This window comes from Anticarsia gemmatalis, chromosome 3 (assembly GCF_050436995.1).
Source record: "Anticarsia gemmatalis isolate Benzon Research Colony breed Stoneville strain chromosome 3, ilAntGemm2 primary, whole genome shotgun sequence".
In the NCBI taxonomy this organism is placed as follows: domain Eukaryota; kingdom Metazoa; phylum Arthropoda; class Insecta; order Lepidoptera; family Erebidae; genus Anticarsia; species Anticarsia gemmatalis.
In genome coordinates, this window is record NC_134747.1 from 349,614 (window position 1) to 368,978 (window position 19,365).

General features: G+C 34.6%; 1 protein-coding gene across 1 annotated transcript; it reads left to right on the forward strand.

Annotated features, from left to right (window-relative positions):
• The first annotated feature begins 2,170 nt into the window (after positions 1 to 2,170).
• Positions 2,171 to 15,840, forward strand: LOC142987131 (carbonyl reductase [NADPH] 3-like). The gene is made up of 2 exons (XM_076135687.1): positions 2,171 to 2,232; positions 14,726 to 15,840. Exon 2 carries the CDS (start codon positions 14,746 to 14,748, stop codon positions 15,604 to 15,606), a length of 861 nt encoding a protein of 286 aa, XP_075991802.1. The 5' UTR covers positions 2,171 to 2,232; positions 14,726 to 14,745; the 3' UTR covers positions 15,607 to 15,840.
• Positions 15,841 to 19,365: the final 3,525 nt, after the last annotated feature.

A 19,365-nucleotide genomic window follows, 5' to 3' on the forward strand; every position in this document is an offset into this window, starting at 1 on the left:
TAATGAGGGAGTGGCAAAATCTTGAGTCCACCACGCTGACTAAGTGCGGGTTGGGGACTTTGCATTCTTTCAAGAACTGTGTTAAAGAACTCTTAGACATAAACGGTTGCATTACAATGTTTTCCTTCACCGTTAGAAAAAGTGATACATATTAATAACAATATTTATAACATTCATATTATAACTTCTAATAATACGACCGGTGAAAAAATTAACTAGATTGGATCTCTATATATTGACTTATTTAGCTTGACCAGCAACAACGATGGACCCAAATTCTCTCGTTAGGCCGACCAGCGTTTGTGGCTATTTTTTTATTCAAAATTCACCAAAAATTCTACCTGGTACAAAAATTCCCAGCGATGGTCAATGCTTTCAGTCTACTATCGAGAATTTATTTTATTGTGTTCTGTGGGCGTATTCACGCGGCGTGTTTTTTGGCGCAGATAACGCTACGCTTTTCCGCGCTTTAAATGGAATTCAATTGCAGCTAGTAAACTCAGTCGTACGGTCAAAAATTCAGCCAGTGCGTATAAAATAAGTCGTGGGTATAAATAATAAATTAATAAATATTGTTGGACAACTCACACACGGTCATTTGATTCCAAACAAAGCAGAGCTTGTACTATGGTAACCAAATAACTGATAAACATACTTATATACTTCTAAATACATACTTATATAGATACATTAACATCCAGGCTCAGAACAAATACTCGTGCTCATCACACAAAGATTTGTCCTGGGTGGGATTCGAACCCACCACACGCGGCGCTACGGTTATTGCGGCGAGGTGTCCGCTTAAACCACTGCGCCAAACGTGTAGCTTCCACTCTAATAACTCCATGCGTTATTACCCGTAGGCCGTTTATAACCACTGACACCGGCTACAACAGTCCTTATAAGAGAAACAAAAGTAGACATTAATTAAATGTCAAGTATAATAATATTCTTATAACCGTGTATAAAAAGGAGTGAGAAATAAATAAATCAAAAGTTGAAATTATTGTATGCAAAATTAAAGAAACAAAATACAATTACTTTAATACGAATTGAGCGGTGATAGCCGAGTGGCATAAGTTGGCACTTCCCACGCAAGTGGTCGCAGGTTCGAACCCGAGGCAACACACCAATGACTTTTCGAAGTTATGTGTGTATTAGAAATAATTATCACATGCTCCAACGGTGGAGGAAAACATCGTGAGGAAACCTTGCATGCCTAAGATTTGTTTAATACATTTATTGAGGGCATGCAAAGTCCCCAACCAGCACTTGGCCAGCGTGGTGGACTCGAGGCCTTACTCCTTCCTCATTACGGGAGGAGACCCTTGGCCAGCAGTGGGACATTAATGGGTTAAATTTATTTATTATAATACGAATTTAGTAGCAGCAGCCGAAGTAACCAAAATACTATTAGCTTTTTCGTGCGATTTCTCCAAGTTATATATATTATCTTAAGATTCATATAAATGTCATTGAAACCAAATCATCCGTTTTGCTGCGGAACATAAATATAGCAACCATACCAACTTGTATTTATTATATTAATTTAATGTTCAAACAAGTTATTTCATAAATATTAACTGCCTCTGTGCCGCATTTAGAAGCGTCTCTGACGGCTGATCACGAGGTCGAGGGTTCGATTCCGGGGTCGAGCAAAGTTTATATATTGATCTTTTCTACAACATATTATATAGCCAGTTGCGCTCACCGGTCGGTAAACGATCTGTGGGTTAAGCAACTCTTGGCGCGGTCATTCCATAGATGGGTGGCCGCATAGTCATATATGAACTGGGCGTCTCCGTGTTTCGGAGAGCACGTAAAAAGTCGGTCCCGGTTGTTATCTACTACGATAACAGTCGTTAAGCCACGTCTAAAGTCTTCGGTCGGCTTAAACAACTTTGACACTAGGTTGACCACTAACCATACGACGAAGAAGAAGAAGAACAACATTGTTAATCGCAAAATATGGCTTACACCTTCGGGTATAACAAGTGTCATAATAATAGGTATTATGTATGTCATTTTATAAGCACTACACATAAACACACTATATTATTATGTATCTGACTGTTCAGATATAAACGTTTAATTATATTAAGTAAGTGACTGTACAAAGTACATAAGTAAAAAAAGTATATACTTGTATTATATGACTGTGCGGCGACCTTCAAAGTGAGTCGTGTTTTCCTGCATCGGTAGACAGACGTGTGTTGTTACTGCGCAGTATTTGTAAGTTAAATCACATATTTTTACTTAAAAAATATATCTAAAATATATAAAAACATGAGTCACAGATTATTGTTTCAGTAAATTTTACATTTCATGTAATTCTTGTCATTATTTTAAGTAAAAGAAATTCTTAATTTTAGTTTTTTTACAATATTTTATCACGAAACTAGTTTTTAAATATTTTCTTAATAAAATCTGTGATTTAGAGTAAGTTAATTCGTTTTTACTTTAAGATATATTTGTTTACCCTCAAAATCTTATGTGTTTTAGCCTACAGTAGAATTATTAATGCATTACAAACGTAGTTTTGTATCGCAAATATTCTTTATACAAACGAAATATTATTTTACTTTTCAAATACTCTTAACTACAAAATAAACCAATTAACTCTGTACGATAACTGGAACATTTTTTATCAATACATTCAATTAAACTGTCAGTAAAACATTGCACTAACAAAATAATTACGACAAAAAACAATTGAAAATCAACTCAACAATTGTGAACTCTTTGTTATTGGACCTCTCACTCGCACACTCGTTCTCTCTCGCTCCCTCGCTCTAGTGAAACACAAACTAAAGAGAAAAAATGAATTAATTGAAAACGTTATCCATTACTCTTTTAGAAGGAATGTTTTTAATTAATTTCATACTACATGTACCTTTTGGCAGTGAGGGAAAGCAACATTTTTATAAAACGTTTTGCAATGTACTGGAAAAACAATATTTTTTATCCTACATTCGGAAAATTAAAATTTTGTACTTGATTTTCAGTTGATATAATGCATTATGTGATACACAATCAAACCTATAATTTGAGTAGACCAAAACATAAAGTTGCCAAAATGTAGGTGGTTTCTGAATAAATACTAATGGAAAAATTGAAATTGGATAACCCGAATAAAAAAATTCTGCTACCGGGGTTTAAACAAAAGATCTTATAATAAGTAAATTGGCAATTGCATACGATGCTCAAAAAAACACAGAAACATTTAAATAATATAAATAACCTGTGTAATATCTATAAAAATGTCAAAATTACTTAAACGAAAAAAAAAGGTGTTGAATTTTCCAAAACAACCCACTGAGTCCTTTGTTTTTCAAAACTGGTTTCATTCATATTTGAAACAAACATAAAATAAAAACTTGACCGAAAGATTGTAAACCAAATATCAAAGTAACAAAATTAAAACACCCCGAGCAATTACAATGTTAAAACGAAATTAAAAATTCTTCGCGTTCCATGCAATTTGGAGTGAACAAAGCATTGTAAGTGGACTGGGGCATCCGCGGAGACATAAAGCTCGCTGTGGGCTTGTAAACTTGATAGTACAGTTAAAGATATAAAATATGGCCGCGATAATAGCTTTGTGATGACAATGTTGGGAAAATATATTCTTAGTTAAACGAATAGTTCGTGGTTTTAACACTTTCGACGATATTTTTCAAGATTTCTTTAGTTTCATGCCAAGCACGTCAAAAACAAAAGATTGTCCAAAAAATCGTCAAAAACAAAAATTCTGCGTTCTGTTTATTATTTTTTTCTCTGATTAAAAGATATGAAGCTTATCTTGAATTTTTAAATAATTACTCATTAACATCATCAGTTGCCAAATTTAGAAAACATATCTTATTTGTAGACACCATTTTCGCAATAAATATATTCAAAAATATACTTTAAATTATCTCTTATACTGTATCACAGTCCTCAGGGAACAAAATGCATCTGTCCGTCTGACGGTCATTACATGAATATAACATCAGTACACGTTACCGACTGGGTGCGGTGTGTTTGTGTCGTGTGTCGCTTGTGTCGTTGTGTCGTAGTGTAGCTCGTGTCGCGCAATATCTCAGATTTATGTCTTGCGGAGTTCTTTTCTGAGGTCGAAAGGGTCAAAGTTGATTGGAAGGACTTGAGGTTTGCAAGTTTTATTTAACATTTTAGAATGAAACTACTGTTTGAGCGTTTCTTCAATTATACACTTCATATAGAAAATATTTGAGATACTTAGTGGCTTTTTTATTGAATATGTTATTTAACCCATGGAACTCCGACTGCTAGGCAAGGATGTCCTTCCTTAATGAAAGAGGTCTTAAATTCACCACGCTAGCCGTATATTTCATAGCATTAATAAGTATTTTCTGTACTACCAAAAGCTCAAAGGCATTAAAATAGTGGATGCAAGTTAAACGGTAAGTCAGAGGTCGAGCAACTCTGAATACAGGTCGTTCGTAATAGTAAAAAGGCTTACGAAATCTCAAAAAAACACCAATAACTTAACAAAACGAAGGATCAAAACGTGCCAACAGTACCTGGCTTCAAGCCAGCCGACTTCGGCATACACCAGTCCCTCTCACTCGCATACAGACCGAGCGAGACGGCGAATGATCCAACAGTTTAATTAAATCTACTCCATTCATACCGCTCGATTGTTTTAATGGCCGACGCTGTAAGTTTTCGCGGCTGTTACGAATAATTGGAACGGTTTGCGGCCCCACAATGGCTATTCTCTTACACTTATTCAGTTTTAGTGGATAAAAAAGGCAAACTTTTAAAGGGTAAAAAGAATTTGCATTTTCAAAAGTGGTTATTGAGTTGATGAAAGGAAAATATTGGATTTTGAATAGTAATTTGAAACTAAATTAGATTTTTATTGTAGATGGAGTTGGGGAAACATTGTTACTTTTATAAAGTGTAGGCCTTTTATTGTGGAGCTGTTTTAATACTTGTTCTAATATTGAACAAGGTTGGAGTAATCAAAAACGTATTTTTCACAAAAGGGGTACTTTCTATGTTTTACTAGCTTATGCTAGTAGCTTTACCTACGTTCATTTTATTTTGGAAAAACGTTTTTTCATACATACATGAAATAACGCCTTTTACCCATAGGGCTTAACAGAGAAGAAAGAACTTGCTACGACCCTTAAAAACTTTTCTTTCTTCATTCAAATCCATACACCTTGTCATACAAGACACCGGTCACCTTTTTATGGACAAACAGACACTTATTAACGTAGTATATTGTTATTAAACAATAATAAACATAGTTTTATGTAACATTACAATAAAATGCATTTTAGTTTATCTAACTAAACCTACGCCAACGGTATTAAGATTTAACGTTTGAAAAATAGCGTTTTAGTATTTACTTGGCACAGTTCCAGGTCTAGATTAACCTAGGTTTTCAGGATGAAATATTACTGAAGGTACTAACGCATAAAATATCTAGTTTAGTAATAGTTTGGGCTAAAATAATTGTAAAAGTTATATTGTGTTACTGCCTAGGTGGTCTTAGAAATATTATGTATTGTTATTTTCCCAGATAACAAGGTCAATGACCCAATTTACGGGTCAAGATTACATCTATAGTACAAGAATATTGGAACTCTAATAAGGAATTTCTTTATCCTGTGTATGGTTTCGCTCTCTTTTATTAAGTCGCGTAAGCAAAGAAGCTAGGTTACTTACTTTACTTCTGTTTTTCAAACATTACATTTTCTTTTCTCGGAAGCCCACGATATGATACTGACATGCAATGACGAATATTAAAGAAGATGCAAAACCTCACCGTTTACTCCATTAGCTGCAGGCGTTACTAAACTTCCGCAACATCAAAATAAAAGATCAACAAAAAAGTTATCAAAATATGCAAACTAATAAAACTTTTCCTTTCACAAAACATTTTAATGAAGCCTTTAAAACAACCTATAAAACCTCAGTGAAAGCCAAACGCCATTACCAAGTTTCCTTTACAAAAAGCCGTGTGTCGATAGCCTAACACGGAACTACAGTCGCCAGGTTTGCTTAGCGAAAATTTTAATAAAGCCGGCCGCAAGCGACGCCTCGACACGGCTTTGAACACGAACACTAGTATTTTGTCACGCGACACCGACATTGTTTCACAATAAAATATGTATTGGAAGTACCGCGACGTATAACGTTTCATGGGGAATAAAGCCGTACGTATCAATTTGTGAGGGGAGAATGGGCTTTTATGGTGTGTGTTTCATGAGAATTTTCTATAAGGTACGCTTTTTCCTGGATGCTTTTATACTCGAAAATATTGTTGCACCTTGAGTTTGTATGGTGTCGTTTATTGCCAATCTTATTTCGAAGCAGTTGCTGTTCGACATAATTGTATCGTTTAGTATTATTTTATATTGTCAACAATCAACAGCGCGCTGCGTGAGAATGTTTTGTATTTTCTAATGTGTCAGCATTATTATTATTGTAATTTAATGACATAGTGACATGAAAGCATTCGTCATGACAGGTTGTCATTCTAAATTTCTTCCATCCTTTTATCATATCATCGACGTTCATTAACGTCTACAATAATTTTGATGAGATAATATTTTTGATGCTTTTTTAGAACAACGTAGCGATCAATATCGATCACTATCTACACTAAGTCTATCGTAAAGTCTTAAGTCTGATAAGTCAATCAGTAATTAGTAGTAATGCGGTTTTATACATTCATCATAAAACTTTATAAACCTAATCAACAGAAAAATATACTTTTCACAAACTTAACCTTTAAAATGTAACACAAACGCGTGCAAAACGTCTAACACTTGGTTATTCGGTGGCAATTCTCGAGGGTGTTGTGAAATACGATTAAGGCTTAGCGAAGAGTAACGGCTACCAACCAACAACGGGAAGCCGGCCATGTTTATGGGATCGAGTATTGCCAGCCCAAAATAAACCTGTGATATGTAGTTCTAACACTCTAACACTGATAATAATTTGCCAACTGTGAATGTAAAGTGGGTCTAAATTGAGTCATATTTTCAAAAATAAGCCTTCAGTGTACAGTTATGAAAAAATATAACATAATATTAATTTAAATAAGAAAGTTTTAACGCAAAACTAAAGGTAGGGAATGCATTATAAAAGTTCATAACCTTCAATTAGCTATTTAACAGAAAAATAATTACAACTAAAAATGAAACCAATTAACCAAAAATAAAAACACGCAATAGATATGCCGGAAATAATTAACAAAAAATTAATTAGTGGTGGAATTCATTTATCGAGTAACCCGAGATTCGTAACGAAGTTAACCTTTTTAAAGAATAGAGGAGAAACGACCAAAATGGTAACCGATCACTTTGCTTCATAAATCCTAATAATATTATAAAGGCTTGTGAGGTTTGATGTATGTATGTATGTTTGTTACACTATCACAAAACAACTGCTGAACGGGTTGGAATAAATTTTTGTACGCAGATGGGTTATTGCCTGGATTAACACATACTTTTTATGCCGGGAAATCTTCCCATGCAAACAAAGTAGTGAGTAGAAACTAGTTTTTATTATAAAAATCTATTCAAAACACGGTATTAGAATGCTAATTTCAAAGTTGAAAACTAAAAGCTGTTGCTAAATAACAAGCTGTTGACATCATAATCATAGAAAAATATTTTCAAACCGCTCATTTTTTCTTGTTTATATTGTCAGTATAAAAATGACGCTTTATTTTTTAACTTCGTCATTTAAATTATGACCGCAGTATTCTTTAGAGAACTAGTTATTTTTCTGATATTGATTCTAGCCAGAATAGCTTTTTAGCAGGAAATTATTTAGCTTTTTGTAGTTATCGATAGAAACAATGATGTGAGCGAAATATTTTTGTTTTTAATTTTACAAGCCATTATAATTTTACGAGTCGAATTATAAAGAATTTCTAAATATCGTTGTACAAATATTATAATTTATAAATGCCAAAAAGCGACAAAATTGTAATTAAATTAAAAGCAAAAACCAAAAAGTTGTAACAAAATAAAAGCCGAAAAAGACATCAAAAATCATGTTGATTCCACAAGAGCAACACCGCTATTCAATTTATAAAATATAATCCACATTTCATTATGCCATTCACTTTTGCCGAGTATCCTCTAATTAATTAAATTCTCCGTCAAAAAATAGAATTCATTAATAAAAAAGTTGCGCGCATAATACGCCGAGTGGCGGGAATTCCCGGTGTTATATTAGAATTACCGGGATTATGTGGGATCCCACTTAATTACGGGATCTCGCCAAATTACATGAGCTCCTTAGTTTTTTACAAGAGATGAATTATATCTGCTTAGTGATTAATATTATAAAGAAGGTTATCGTTTTAAATGCCAGTGCGATTTCCTACATACCTACGACATTCAAATGTACTTAAAAAAATGCCCCTTAGATATTAAGAGTAAATTTTTTTGTATGTCCGTTTCAAAAATGTTGAATAAAAACCAGGTTGTTATTCAAATTTCTCGATAGCTACCCGGTTGTCGATTTACATAATTTGTTTATTAACTGTCGGCATAAAATGGTATTCCAGCGAATCTATGTAATTTTCCTTGTTTTATATTATCATGGAAAACATCAGCAATGTCAAACTAATTTTAATGGTACGATATGAGTCCTGGAGCGAAATTATTATTAAATAGAAACATTAATAATAAGAAATTCTAAGTTATTATCCTTAACTTTCATTACAGTCTTTCAAAGTAATAAGATATGAGAATCTTTTCAATAAAAATCTGATCCCTGCACATTTTCCCTGAATTTTGAGATAAGAATTTAAAATCCTAATAATGCTGAAAGACGTTCCAAGCATACATTATATTCTACATTTTGCATACGTTGCTGGTTTCTTAGTTTCATCATACCCTCGGCGAGAATTTATAGAAGTTTTCATAAATACTCGAGCGAGCTCCTAAGTCTCAGCACTTTGTTTTATTAATATGTAGTTTAATTTACCAGAAAGACAGTCACAATAAACATACCTAGACAAGTATTTTCTCAGTCTCTACTTTATTTATTAGCAAACTCGCGTGGAAAATAGATCGTTTCGCTTCGATACGACACATTGCCAAAACCGCTACTATAATAACATACATCGCGCCTATTGTAGACAGAAGTGCAGGAAATACACAGCCGTTTTGCTGCATAATAATATAATTATGTATATGGTTAGTTCCGTGTAACAATGGTTGAGTCTATTCCCATATCAAATTCTAACAAATAGTACTTTCAAACAAGTTGTAATCCAATTACGCTTGGCTTTGCCCGAGTAACCAGGATTCAAATCCGAATCAAGCATCTATCTTAACAATGTGGCTTATGTAGGCGAAAATATTTAAAAAAACAATCATTAACATAGTACATCCTCTATTTTGTAGTCAGTATAAAGGATTATAAATCCCAACATTAAATTAAAAAGCGACAAAACTGAAAAACATTTCACAATTTTATCATCTCCATTACTCGCAGATGTCACGTCCAGACTTAAACAATCGATCTTAAAATTAAGATATCTATTTCCTAAGTACGCTCTAAATAAAACTTCTACTATAACTCAAGATAAGTACTTTTCAAGTTATAATCTAGTTAAAATAGGTCCATTTTTATTGAAGTAAAGCTGAATATACACTATTAGCCCTAAATTCTGGCAAATGCTCGGGTTAGTACAATAAATAAAATACAATGTTCTGCAACGATATTTTCTTACTATAGATTGCAATTTAACTTAACAACTTAGTTAATTACTGAAAAATATTTTTTGTATGCTTGCATAGATATTCTAGATATTTGATTAACCCATTTGGCCCCAAATGAAATCTGCCAGTGCAAATTACGAAACCTCTTTTGTAATTTGTTAAGGGTAATATAATTATAAAGAAAACACAAAGAAACTAAAAAAAAAGAAATTGGTTTTTAGAAAAAAAACACCGTCCTTAAATGGGGACGGTGGGCTCATATGGAGTGGAAATTTTCGAAACATTCTCTTTCTACACATAAAGTTATTATACACTTTTTGCATTGCCAGCGTGCTTTCTTATGACATACGGTGCATCGCAGTTGTCTAGAGAGTTTTTGTGGAAAGTGAACCATTCCGTCATGCTGCTAGCTTGGCACCACAGAGGCTGGTAGTCGCAAAGTTTGACCTCCTGAATGTCTCAAATAATGACGGGCAATATAGCGTCGAAACTGAAGCTGGTCTAGCTTGGTATCATTTGTTAGAAGGTGAAGGCGCCATGCATTTGCAACTGTGAGGTCCAACATGTAGGTAAATAGCACCCACCACCATTTTTTTCCACGTATAGCAGTGCGGTACAGTGAAATTTACTGATCTGCTTGATCTACACCGCCCATTCCCTTGTTATATGTTTGAAAAACATGCGGGATATCAACATCCACTTTTTTCTTCTCGGCAGTGCTCCAACGTTTTACTTTTCCCAAAGGAAAAACACTGTCATAATTTGACCCCATTGTGCAGACACTATTATCCAGCCAACGAACAAAAAGAACTTGATTGACTTTGTCGAAACGGTAGTCAAATTCAGCACGGTCTTTCTTCTTCATCTCCTTTACAGCAACCAATGGACATTTTTTAGTTCTACCTTCACGTACAGTACCCGTTGCACGAAACCCAGATTTTTGCAAATCTCTGAGCAAATCAAAACTGGTGAAAAAATTATCAAAGAACACGACATGGTCCCTGGGATTAGAGTTGAGTTTGTCTCTTGGTTTCCACAAGAGTTTCGTCATCACTGCTGTTCCATTCTTCATCCAGAACTGTGAATACTTCAACTCTACCAGGAATGTCACGTGGAATGTCGTTACTGACGATATTGTCCTCATCGCCTTCTTCTTCGTCAGTAAGAACACTAGGTTCTGGAGGTATGGCAACTAATTCTAGCACTGCATCATCATCTTCCTCAAGCATCACAGCATGGAGTGCTTCTTGAAGCCCGTGGTACTCGTTGCCACCGCAGAATGTTCGTTTAGCCATCGTTTATCCAAAAAATACCTTATAACAAAAACACGAAATATTTATCTCGTATATGCCCACTGGCCCCAATTAGGGACACTGTTATAAAATCCCTCTCTCTGGTAAAATTACTAAATTATTTATTATGTTTTAATTTATCTCAACAGTACATACTTTATTTAAATATTTTATGCAAAAAAGAAACAAGTCTTAGAAGAAAAACAAAATAATAAAAAATACTTACTTTAGGTAATCTCTGATGCATAAAAACACTCCAAAAAGTACCAAGAAAAAACACTATAAACTATTTTCATTCAATTTTCAGTGTACTAAGAAACGAAAATCTTCTTAACCTTTAAGTATCGACAGTAGAAATAAGTAAAATCGAATATATAAAAAAGTTGAGGGTATTTGTAAGGGCGTCCTCGTTTGGGCACGGCTGGGCTAAATGGGTTAATCACGTTTTAGAACGTAAGCCTGTCAAAATCTTAACAAGCAGAGTGACGACCAGTAGGAAAGGTAATGGGTTAAATTGTTTGATTTTTTTGGTTAGTTGTAGGTTAAGAACTAAGTTGATTTGATTCCACTCGAGAGGGCTCTCTACTCCAATGTACAAGGCCTTAATCCGCACAATATTTATTACTTTTAACTTTTATTACTGATATATATTTACGAGTACAAAGTCGTTAAACCGGGTATCGAACCGCCACTATATCAGGTTATAAATCTTGCGGAACACTCCGGACATAAAGCGGTCCTGTTGACCCTCGGGTGGGAACAGTCGTTATATTATTATTACTACTGTAAGACGGGTTATTGATAAGATGATATCTATCGGCTTGTAACACCGTTTATGGAGGTAATAAAATAATTATTTAGGTCAGTAGAGATATAGAGGGATGCTTGGAGGCCAGTAGTTGGTTTGAAAAAAAAGGCCGTATGCCACAGAACACTTTAGATTTTATTTTAATGTTATCTATTAACAAATATAAAATCTCGCATAAATAAAACACTTAAGTAAACTGGGTATGTAAAATTACCATAAATATTTGTTCCGCGTGGAAATCGAATTCAAGACAATCGCGTGCACTTCACTAATATATATATTCGCTTAGCCTTTGTTCCAAACTATGTTGGAGTCGGCTTCCAGTCTCACCGGATGCAGCTGGATACCAGTGTTTTACATGGAGCGACTGCCTATCTGACCTCCACAACCCAGTTACATTGGGTATTAACACGATACCCTTCGGTAAGACTGGTTGTCAGACTTTCAAGCTTCTGACTACTGTTAACGACTGTCAAAGATCTTTCGAAAATGACAGCCGGGACCCACAATTTAACGTGCCTTCCGAAACACGGAGGAACTCGATATGTATAAGATGGTCACCCATCCACGGAACAACCTCGGCAAGCGTAGCTTAACCTCAGAGATCGATCCGTGCGGCTGTTGTAAACTAAGCCACGAGCTCCTCTGTGCACGTGCACTTCACTAACAACGACTTAAATTTGTACTAGGTAGCCCGCTTGAATTATTATGGACTCAAGGCCTAGCCCCTCCCGCTCGTTTGGGAGGAGACCCTTGCCCTGCAGTGGGACAGTAACGGTAAAAAAAAATAAACCCGCTTGAATTATTGTTAACATCCCCTATTTCAGTTTATTAAAAAAGAAGTAGCCTATGTTTAGTCCTGTGCATTTACTTTATAATTACGCTCAATAATAATATCATTGAAATTGATTCTTCAATTTCGTCCTGAAAGCAAGCCAGGCATACAGATCATATTTATAACACTAGTATAAACCACAATACCCCTTAAACCCCACAATAGTTCATAACCTACATGCAAAGATCAACGACCGCTCACATAACACGATCACATCGAGGCGGCACAACACTACAGCTTCGATTACCAGTCGTGATCGACTTGAGGCGCAGCTCTTACCATACACGCTTCAGGTAAAGCTGTGACGAAAGTGGGTAAACATATGCGAGATGGTGGATATTGGAAAGTCTTGAACGATTTGTGGCAGGAAAGGTTTATTTTTAATTGATTTTATACTTATAAGTATAGACATGTGTTTATAGCTTTGTGTCGTTACACTCATTACCTACATAGTTAAATAAAAGTATTAGTTTTATAATTTTTAAAAATCATTTTGACTAACGAACGAACGAACTTTTTACACGCGATTTAATGAAGCAGTATAGTCCATTGAAATGGAAAAAAATTTAGACGTTTTGTAACTAGAACTAGACTAGAAAAGCAGTTAAATAATATAATCGAAATAATTATATAGCAACAGACAAGCAATCATCAATGGCGTAACTTAAAAACTGGGCCAATAAGTAAAATATCTTCATTTAGAGACTGAAATGACAGTGAGTAGGCAATATCTGTTGTTTCCGTCTAGATAAACTTTTATTATAATTATTATCTGCTACTTGGACTTACCGATCGTTTATCGTCAGAAGATAAATTTACAGATAAAGGGATTAAAATTGCTTCAAGCAATTACTATGACTTAAAAAATATACCAGCACTCGGCTTTTCTTCTGTACATTACATGCTCTGTGGGTCAGGTATCGATTAATCTCAAAGGTTCTATGTAGGCCGCACATGCCTCCCCCGGGACGCATTACACATTTAGCTCATAAGACCACCGAGTTTCGATCAAAACATCGCAAAATTTACGTAAAGGGTAAAAAAATCTACTTTGATAAATTATTCCCAGGTGTCGAAGCTTTTTTACTAAGACAAGAGACGGATCGATGATACCTCTAGTCTTGCAATGTTTTTTTTTTAAAAGCCAACACCAAGAATTGCTCTTGTGTCGCGACACAAGAGCAATTCTTGGTGTTGTCTTTTACAAACATAAAAACAACGGACACAAAGTCCCAGACACAACCACACCCGATACAAGTATTTGTGGATCGCAGAAACATGTGTTCCGTGTGGGAATCAAACCCACGACTTCTCATCTCATTGGTAGTGGTGTGGCGACCAACTTCACCACTGCGCCACAGATGTTATATTATTACAAAATATATGAAATACCATAACTAGAGCACAAAACTGAAGCTGCCGTTTGATGGCAACCATTTTGTTCCCTCCAGTTCCCATGGGACCCTTGAACTGCCAATTCTAGGCTATAACCATAAAAATATGATTGTATACGAAATTGCCCATCAAAATACCATCGCTTTAACAACATCCGGAATTGTTACTCAAGCCAGTTGTTTTAAACGATTTGATAAAAATAATGAATACAGAATTTCTAAGCTGTTTATAATTAAGACGATTTATTTACAATTATTTAATTTTAATCTATCAATAATACTGGTCATTAATACATATATTTTTTAATATAGTAATAACTAAAACGAATTTCAAATATGACAAAAATAAAAAAGTTATTTAACCGTTTGCAGGGTTACACCTATTTTTGTCTCGAGGAGATTAAGTTTATAAATATATTTGTATGTACAATAAATTATTTGTGAAATTACCAAATTATGGTGAATATTAATATAAAAAAATAAATACACAGATAAATCTAGAAAAAAGTGTTTGAAAGATAAACACACCTTATCTTAAACTAATTACTTTTACGTATTGATAATAACATCGTAACCTATTTGCTACTTTATTACATAATTCTTTCAAACACGATAAGCCATTATCTCTTTGAAAATAAATACATTTATCACTAATGGTATCTCTCACTCGGCAGGCGGACTTCGGAAGAACAACATGACTAAAGTCGCAGTAGTCACCGGTTCGAATAAAGGCATCGGCTTTGCCATTGCCAAGGCGTTACTGCAGAATTTCAACGGTGCAGTCTACGTCACGTCTCGAGATGATACCAGGGGAAAGGAAGCTGTGAAGAAACTCAACGAACTTGGCCTCAAACCGGAGTACCACCAGCTCGACGTCACCGACAAAGACAGCATCACTAAATTCAGAGATCACGTCAAGGAGAAATATGGTGGCATTGACATCCTAGTGAACAATGCAGCTGTTGTCACCGGTTCTGACTCCTACGAAGAATCTAAATACGTCGTCGATATTAACTATTTTAGCAATCTGACGGTCCACGATATTTTGTACCCGATAGTGAGAGAAAATGGAAGGATTTTGAACATTTCTAGTGACTGCGGACATCTATCTAACATAAGGAATGAGTACTGGATCAAAAGGCTGTCCAGCAAAGACTTGACTGTGGACGATGTCAACGAATTCGTCAACTGGTATTTGGAAGAAACGAAGAATGGAACTTTCGACAAGGAGAACTTGGCTGATGATGGAACGATAGCTTCATATAGAATTGCGAAGGTTGCTTTGAGTGCAGTCACATTGGTGCATCAGAAGGAACTGGCGTCACGGAACATTTCTATTAACTCCCTTCACCCAGGCTTGGTGCAGACAGACATGACTCATGGAGTGGGTTTCTACAGCGCAGACCAGGCTGCAGAGGCTCCACTGAAGGTATTATTAGAAACCCCAGCAACTCTTAAAGGAGCATACGTGTGGTACGACGGCAAACCCGTAGATTGGTTCGATTCTAAAGCCGATTATTACTTCAAGATCAAAACTTTGGACGGCAAGATTTAAAAGTCTATCGATAATTGTGATAAGCGATTTTATTCTGAGAGGATTATTTAAATGTATTCTTTATTCATTGTACAACTACAATCAGCTAGTGTTTATTTTGTGAAGTTTTGATTAAATTGAAGCGAAAATATTTTTGTTAATACAACTGTGTTATGAATTTATTCTCGTGTTTATAAATCTGAGATATCTCTGTGACAAGTGGTTTCATCGCAAATAAATTATATATTTTTGTGATTCGAGTGTGTTAATACAATGTCACCTTCAAATCTTTTGTTTTAATGTATTTTATTTATTTAAGTGGCTACCTTTTTTATTCATTGCTGAATACGAAATTCACAAATCCATTTGTGTGTAGAAGTAATTCTACAGGATTAGTTAATCCGTTTTTGTAATTGGCTGGTTTTTGTGAACGATAATTAGTGGTTACTGAAGTGTTATATTTTATTGAACTAGTTCTTATGAATGTCGAGGGTTTCGATTCATATCTTAAGTCAGAGTCAATTTGAAGTCTAATAAAAACATTTTCTCAAATTATATAGCTAACCTAACAGACGGTCGCCAAAACGATACCTTGTTAGATAATACATAAACTGATAACTTTCTGCTTACTCATTAACGAAATAACAAAAGATAGTCACGATTTGAAAATAAAAATTGTTTTAATAACAAGACTGATAGATAACTCATATCTTTTAAACTTGCGCGTTGCATGCCACTTCATAGTATAAAGCGAAGTCGCTTCCCGCGTCTGTCCCTATGTCTGTATGCTAAGATTTTTAATCTAAACATCGGATTTTGATGCGGTTTTTTTTTCAAATAGGGTGATAAGGCGTTTTTGTAAAATAACTGTATAAATCGGGCGAAGCTGTGCCACTAGTTTATTATATAATAAAATACGGGAATTAAAGAAAACACGCAGTTCACCCCTACCTATCAGACTAAATAAACATATTTATCAATTCGTTTAGAAACTGCATATGGGTGAAAAAACCAAAACAGTGTAACACCTACACGACGTTTACTACTAAGACAGTATATTTATGAATAGTAAGACAGTACAAAGTTCAGCTAGTTAGAAATGTATCCAAGCATTATTATAGTCCAGTTACGTATCACCGTCTGTACTAATGTTTACCTTCCATCTGTCTGTATGTAGTGTCGCCAGGCTTTCAGGTAAAGCCGGACATTGTCAGGTCTATGGTCATAATTAATCGGCTTTTGTTTAGTAATTTTATCATAAAACATAATATGATGCTAGATAATTTTCAAGACAATGGTAGTCTAGGCTCATTAGATTATATTTGTAACAGAATATAGCCTAACAGATTAAGAAACCGACATTCGCATTTATAATATCACAGATGAGTAGTTGATCGGTCCTCTTTCGCACTCACAAACAGTGTCATCGAGAATTAAGACTACTGCATGGCTGATTCAAAAATAAAGGTATTGTAAAAGTAAGTACTAATCTGGCGATAATTCACCTACTGTATTTGACCATCATAAGTATATACTTGATTATAATTATCTAAGTATACAAGTCAATATATATTTGTGAAGTATATATTGATATACTTGACTTAAATGAATTATTGATTTGATTTAGAATTTTTCGAGTTACCAACTACCACCACGCGAAATTTTATACAAAAAAAAATTATTTTATCAAAATAATGGCCTTTTTACCCAAATAAGCTAATAATTCTGTCCGGCTTTTCACCACGAAAAGCTGTCAACCGCGTCTGTATGTCCAACTAGCGTTGAGTTAGTTCTCAACGTTTCATGTTTGTGCCGACAACTTTTGATTACGTCCAAACGTTACTCGACTCCATGAGCTATTGTTTTCACAAATTGGACTACACTTGTTTTCAGACTTTCACTCTAGCTAAATTACTTTCACTATGAATTTAGTTAGATAGGTCTTTTTTGTCTAGACCAGAATTACTTTTGTTACTTAAATGTTTGTACTGTGATCTATGTTTGATGTTAGAAGGACTTTATTATCATAACTTTTAAACTTTCGCGTTGCATGGTTAATATATAATAGGATACGGAAATTAACGCGAACACGTATTTTACATTGAAATGCCTAACCTTTCGGCGCAGGTTACGCTCGCCGTGGTTGCAGGCTCACTTCTTTATTTCAGCGAAATAGGCAATGCGACTTATAATACTGTCACGGCACATGAAGGTACACAACAAAAATTCTAAACTATAACAGGAAGATTGTATTCAAAAGCAAAACATACCGAAAACGCGAAACACTGACTGTGGCAAAGAATACCGTAGAAAAAGAAATAAAAAAATTGTATAAGCATTGCAGCAATTCCCACAAAATTCCTTACCAAACATTTTCGCAGCAAAACCATAAAACTAATGACGCATACAATCCTTCTAAAAAGAAATAAACAACGAAATGTGCAACATCACAAGAACATTGCAACAAAGTAAAATAATATAAAATGTAACATTTATCGACGAACAACCGACGCAAATGATTGACGGAACATTGACGCGGCACGGACGCGGTACGGACGCAATACGGACGCGATATGTTGACGCGAACATATTACACGTCAGCGTTTCTTGAACCGCGAGACTGATGGAAATGTAGCCCTTTTTCATAAACCATTCTCAGTTCTGAGATTGTTCGAGAATTTGTTATTAAAGGATTGTCTTGCTTGAATGCAATGATATACTATTTTTATGAACTTAACTGAATACTTTCTCAATCAAAATATTTCATGCTTTGCCATCAAACAGGGTATTATCGAAAAAATTCAGTCTATAATAGGTATTTTAAAATAACTGATCCAACATTCGAAATTCCATGTCGAGTTAAGAGCAATTAGTAAAATAGTATGACGAAGAATTGAATTCTTAACTAATATTATTACTTAGATCATTTACCAGTTTGCGAGCGATCTCGCCACAGATTAATAAATAGTATCTCACGCTCAAAAATTTTATTTTATGTACACCCAAAAAGATTCGATCCCAGAAAAAATTAACTCCAAATTCCTATTATTTTCCGGCTTCAGACTTGTATCAAAATTAAGTATAGCTTATGATAACGGCTATAGTATAGTAATTTTGCGTATAACCCTACAGTAACAATATCTAGTGCATGACTGATGGAACAATTGAGTGTTGTATTGTAGATGTTTGTTCGGTTTAAATTCAAGCGATCATTTACTGTAATTAAGTGATCTGTCTTGTGTCAGCGTTTCTTTAGCTAAATGGAAGATTGCTGCTTCAAAGTACTAACTTAAATCACTGAACAATTTATGTTCCGTTCTCATTTCGAAGAAAGTCTATTTTTATATGTATTCGAGGGTTTTATAAATAATTTTCACGTATTATTGTCTCTCTGTTCAGGTCGGTCTCCTTGGTTAGACAGAAGTCTCGAATATTTTTCTTTCGTTCAAGGTCTAGAAAGTTGCTTTATAATGTTGGTCTTTCGATAAGTGCTACATATCTGGCCTTATTTCGGTCAATTTACAGAAAATCACATTCAACTATCTAAATTTTTGCGAAGCACTATCCATTAGTAAAATCCGCATGAAAATGAATACAGTAGTTTTACAAAGCGACGGATTCTGTCTAAACAGTGTTGTTACATGAGATACGATTATCAAATTATAATTATGTCATAGCTGCAGTAATAAATACACACATAACTTCGATGTTTACCACACACGCTGTTTACAAATCTTCTTCTTCTTCTTATCGTACGGTTAGTGGTCAACCTAGTGTCAA

Coding starts and splice junctions, on each gene's coding strand:
- LOC142987131 (XM_076135687.1), top strand. CDS start 14,746: ATGACTAAAGTCGCAGTAGTCACCGGTTCGAATAAAGGCATCGGCTTT.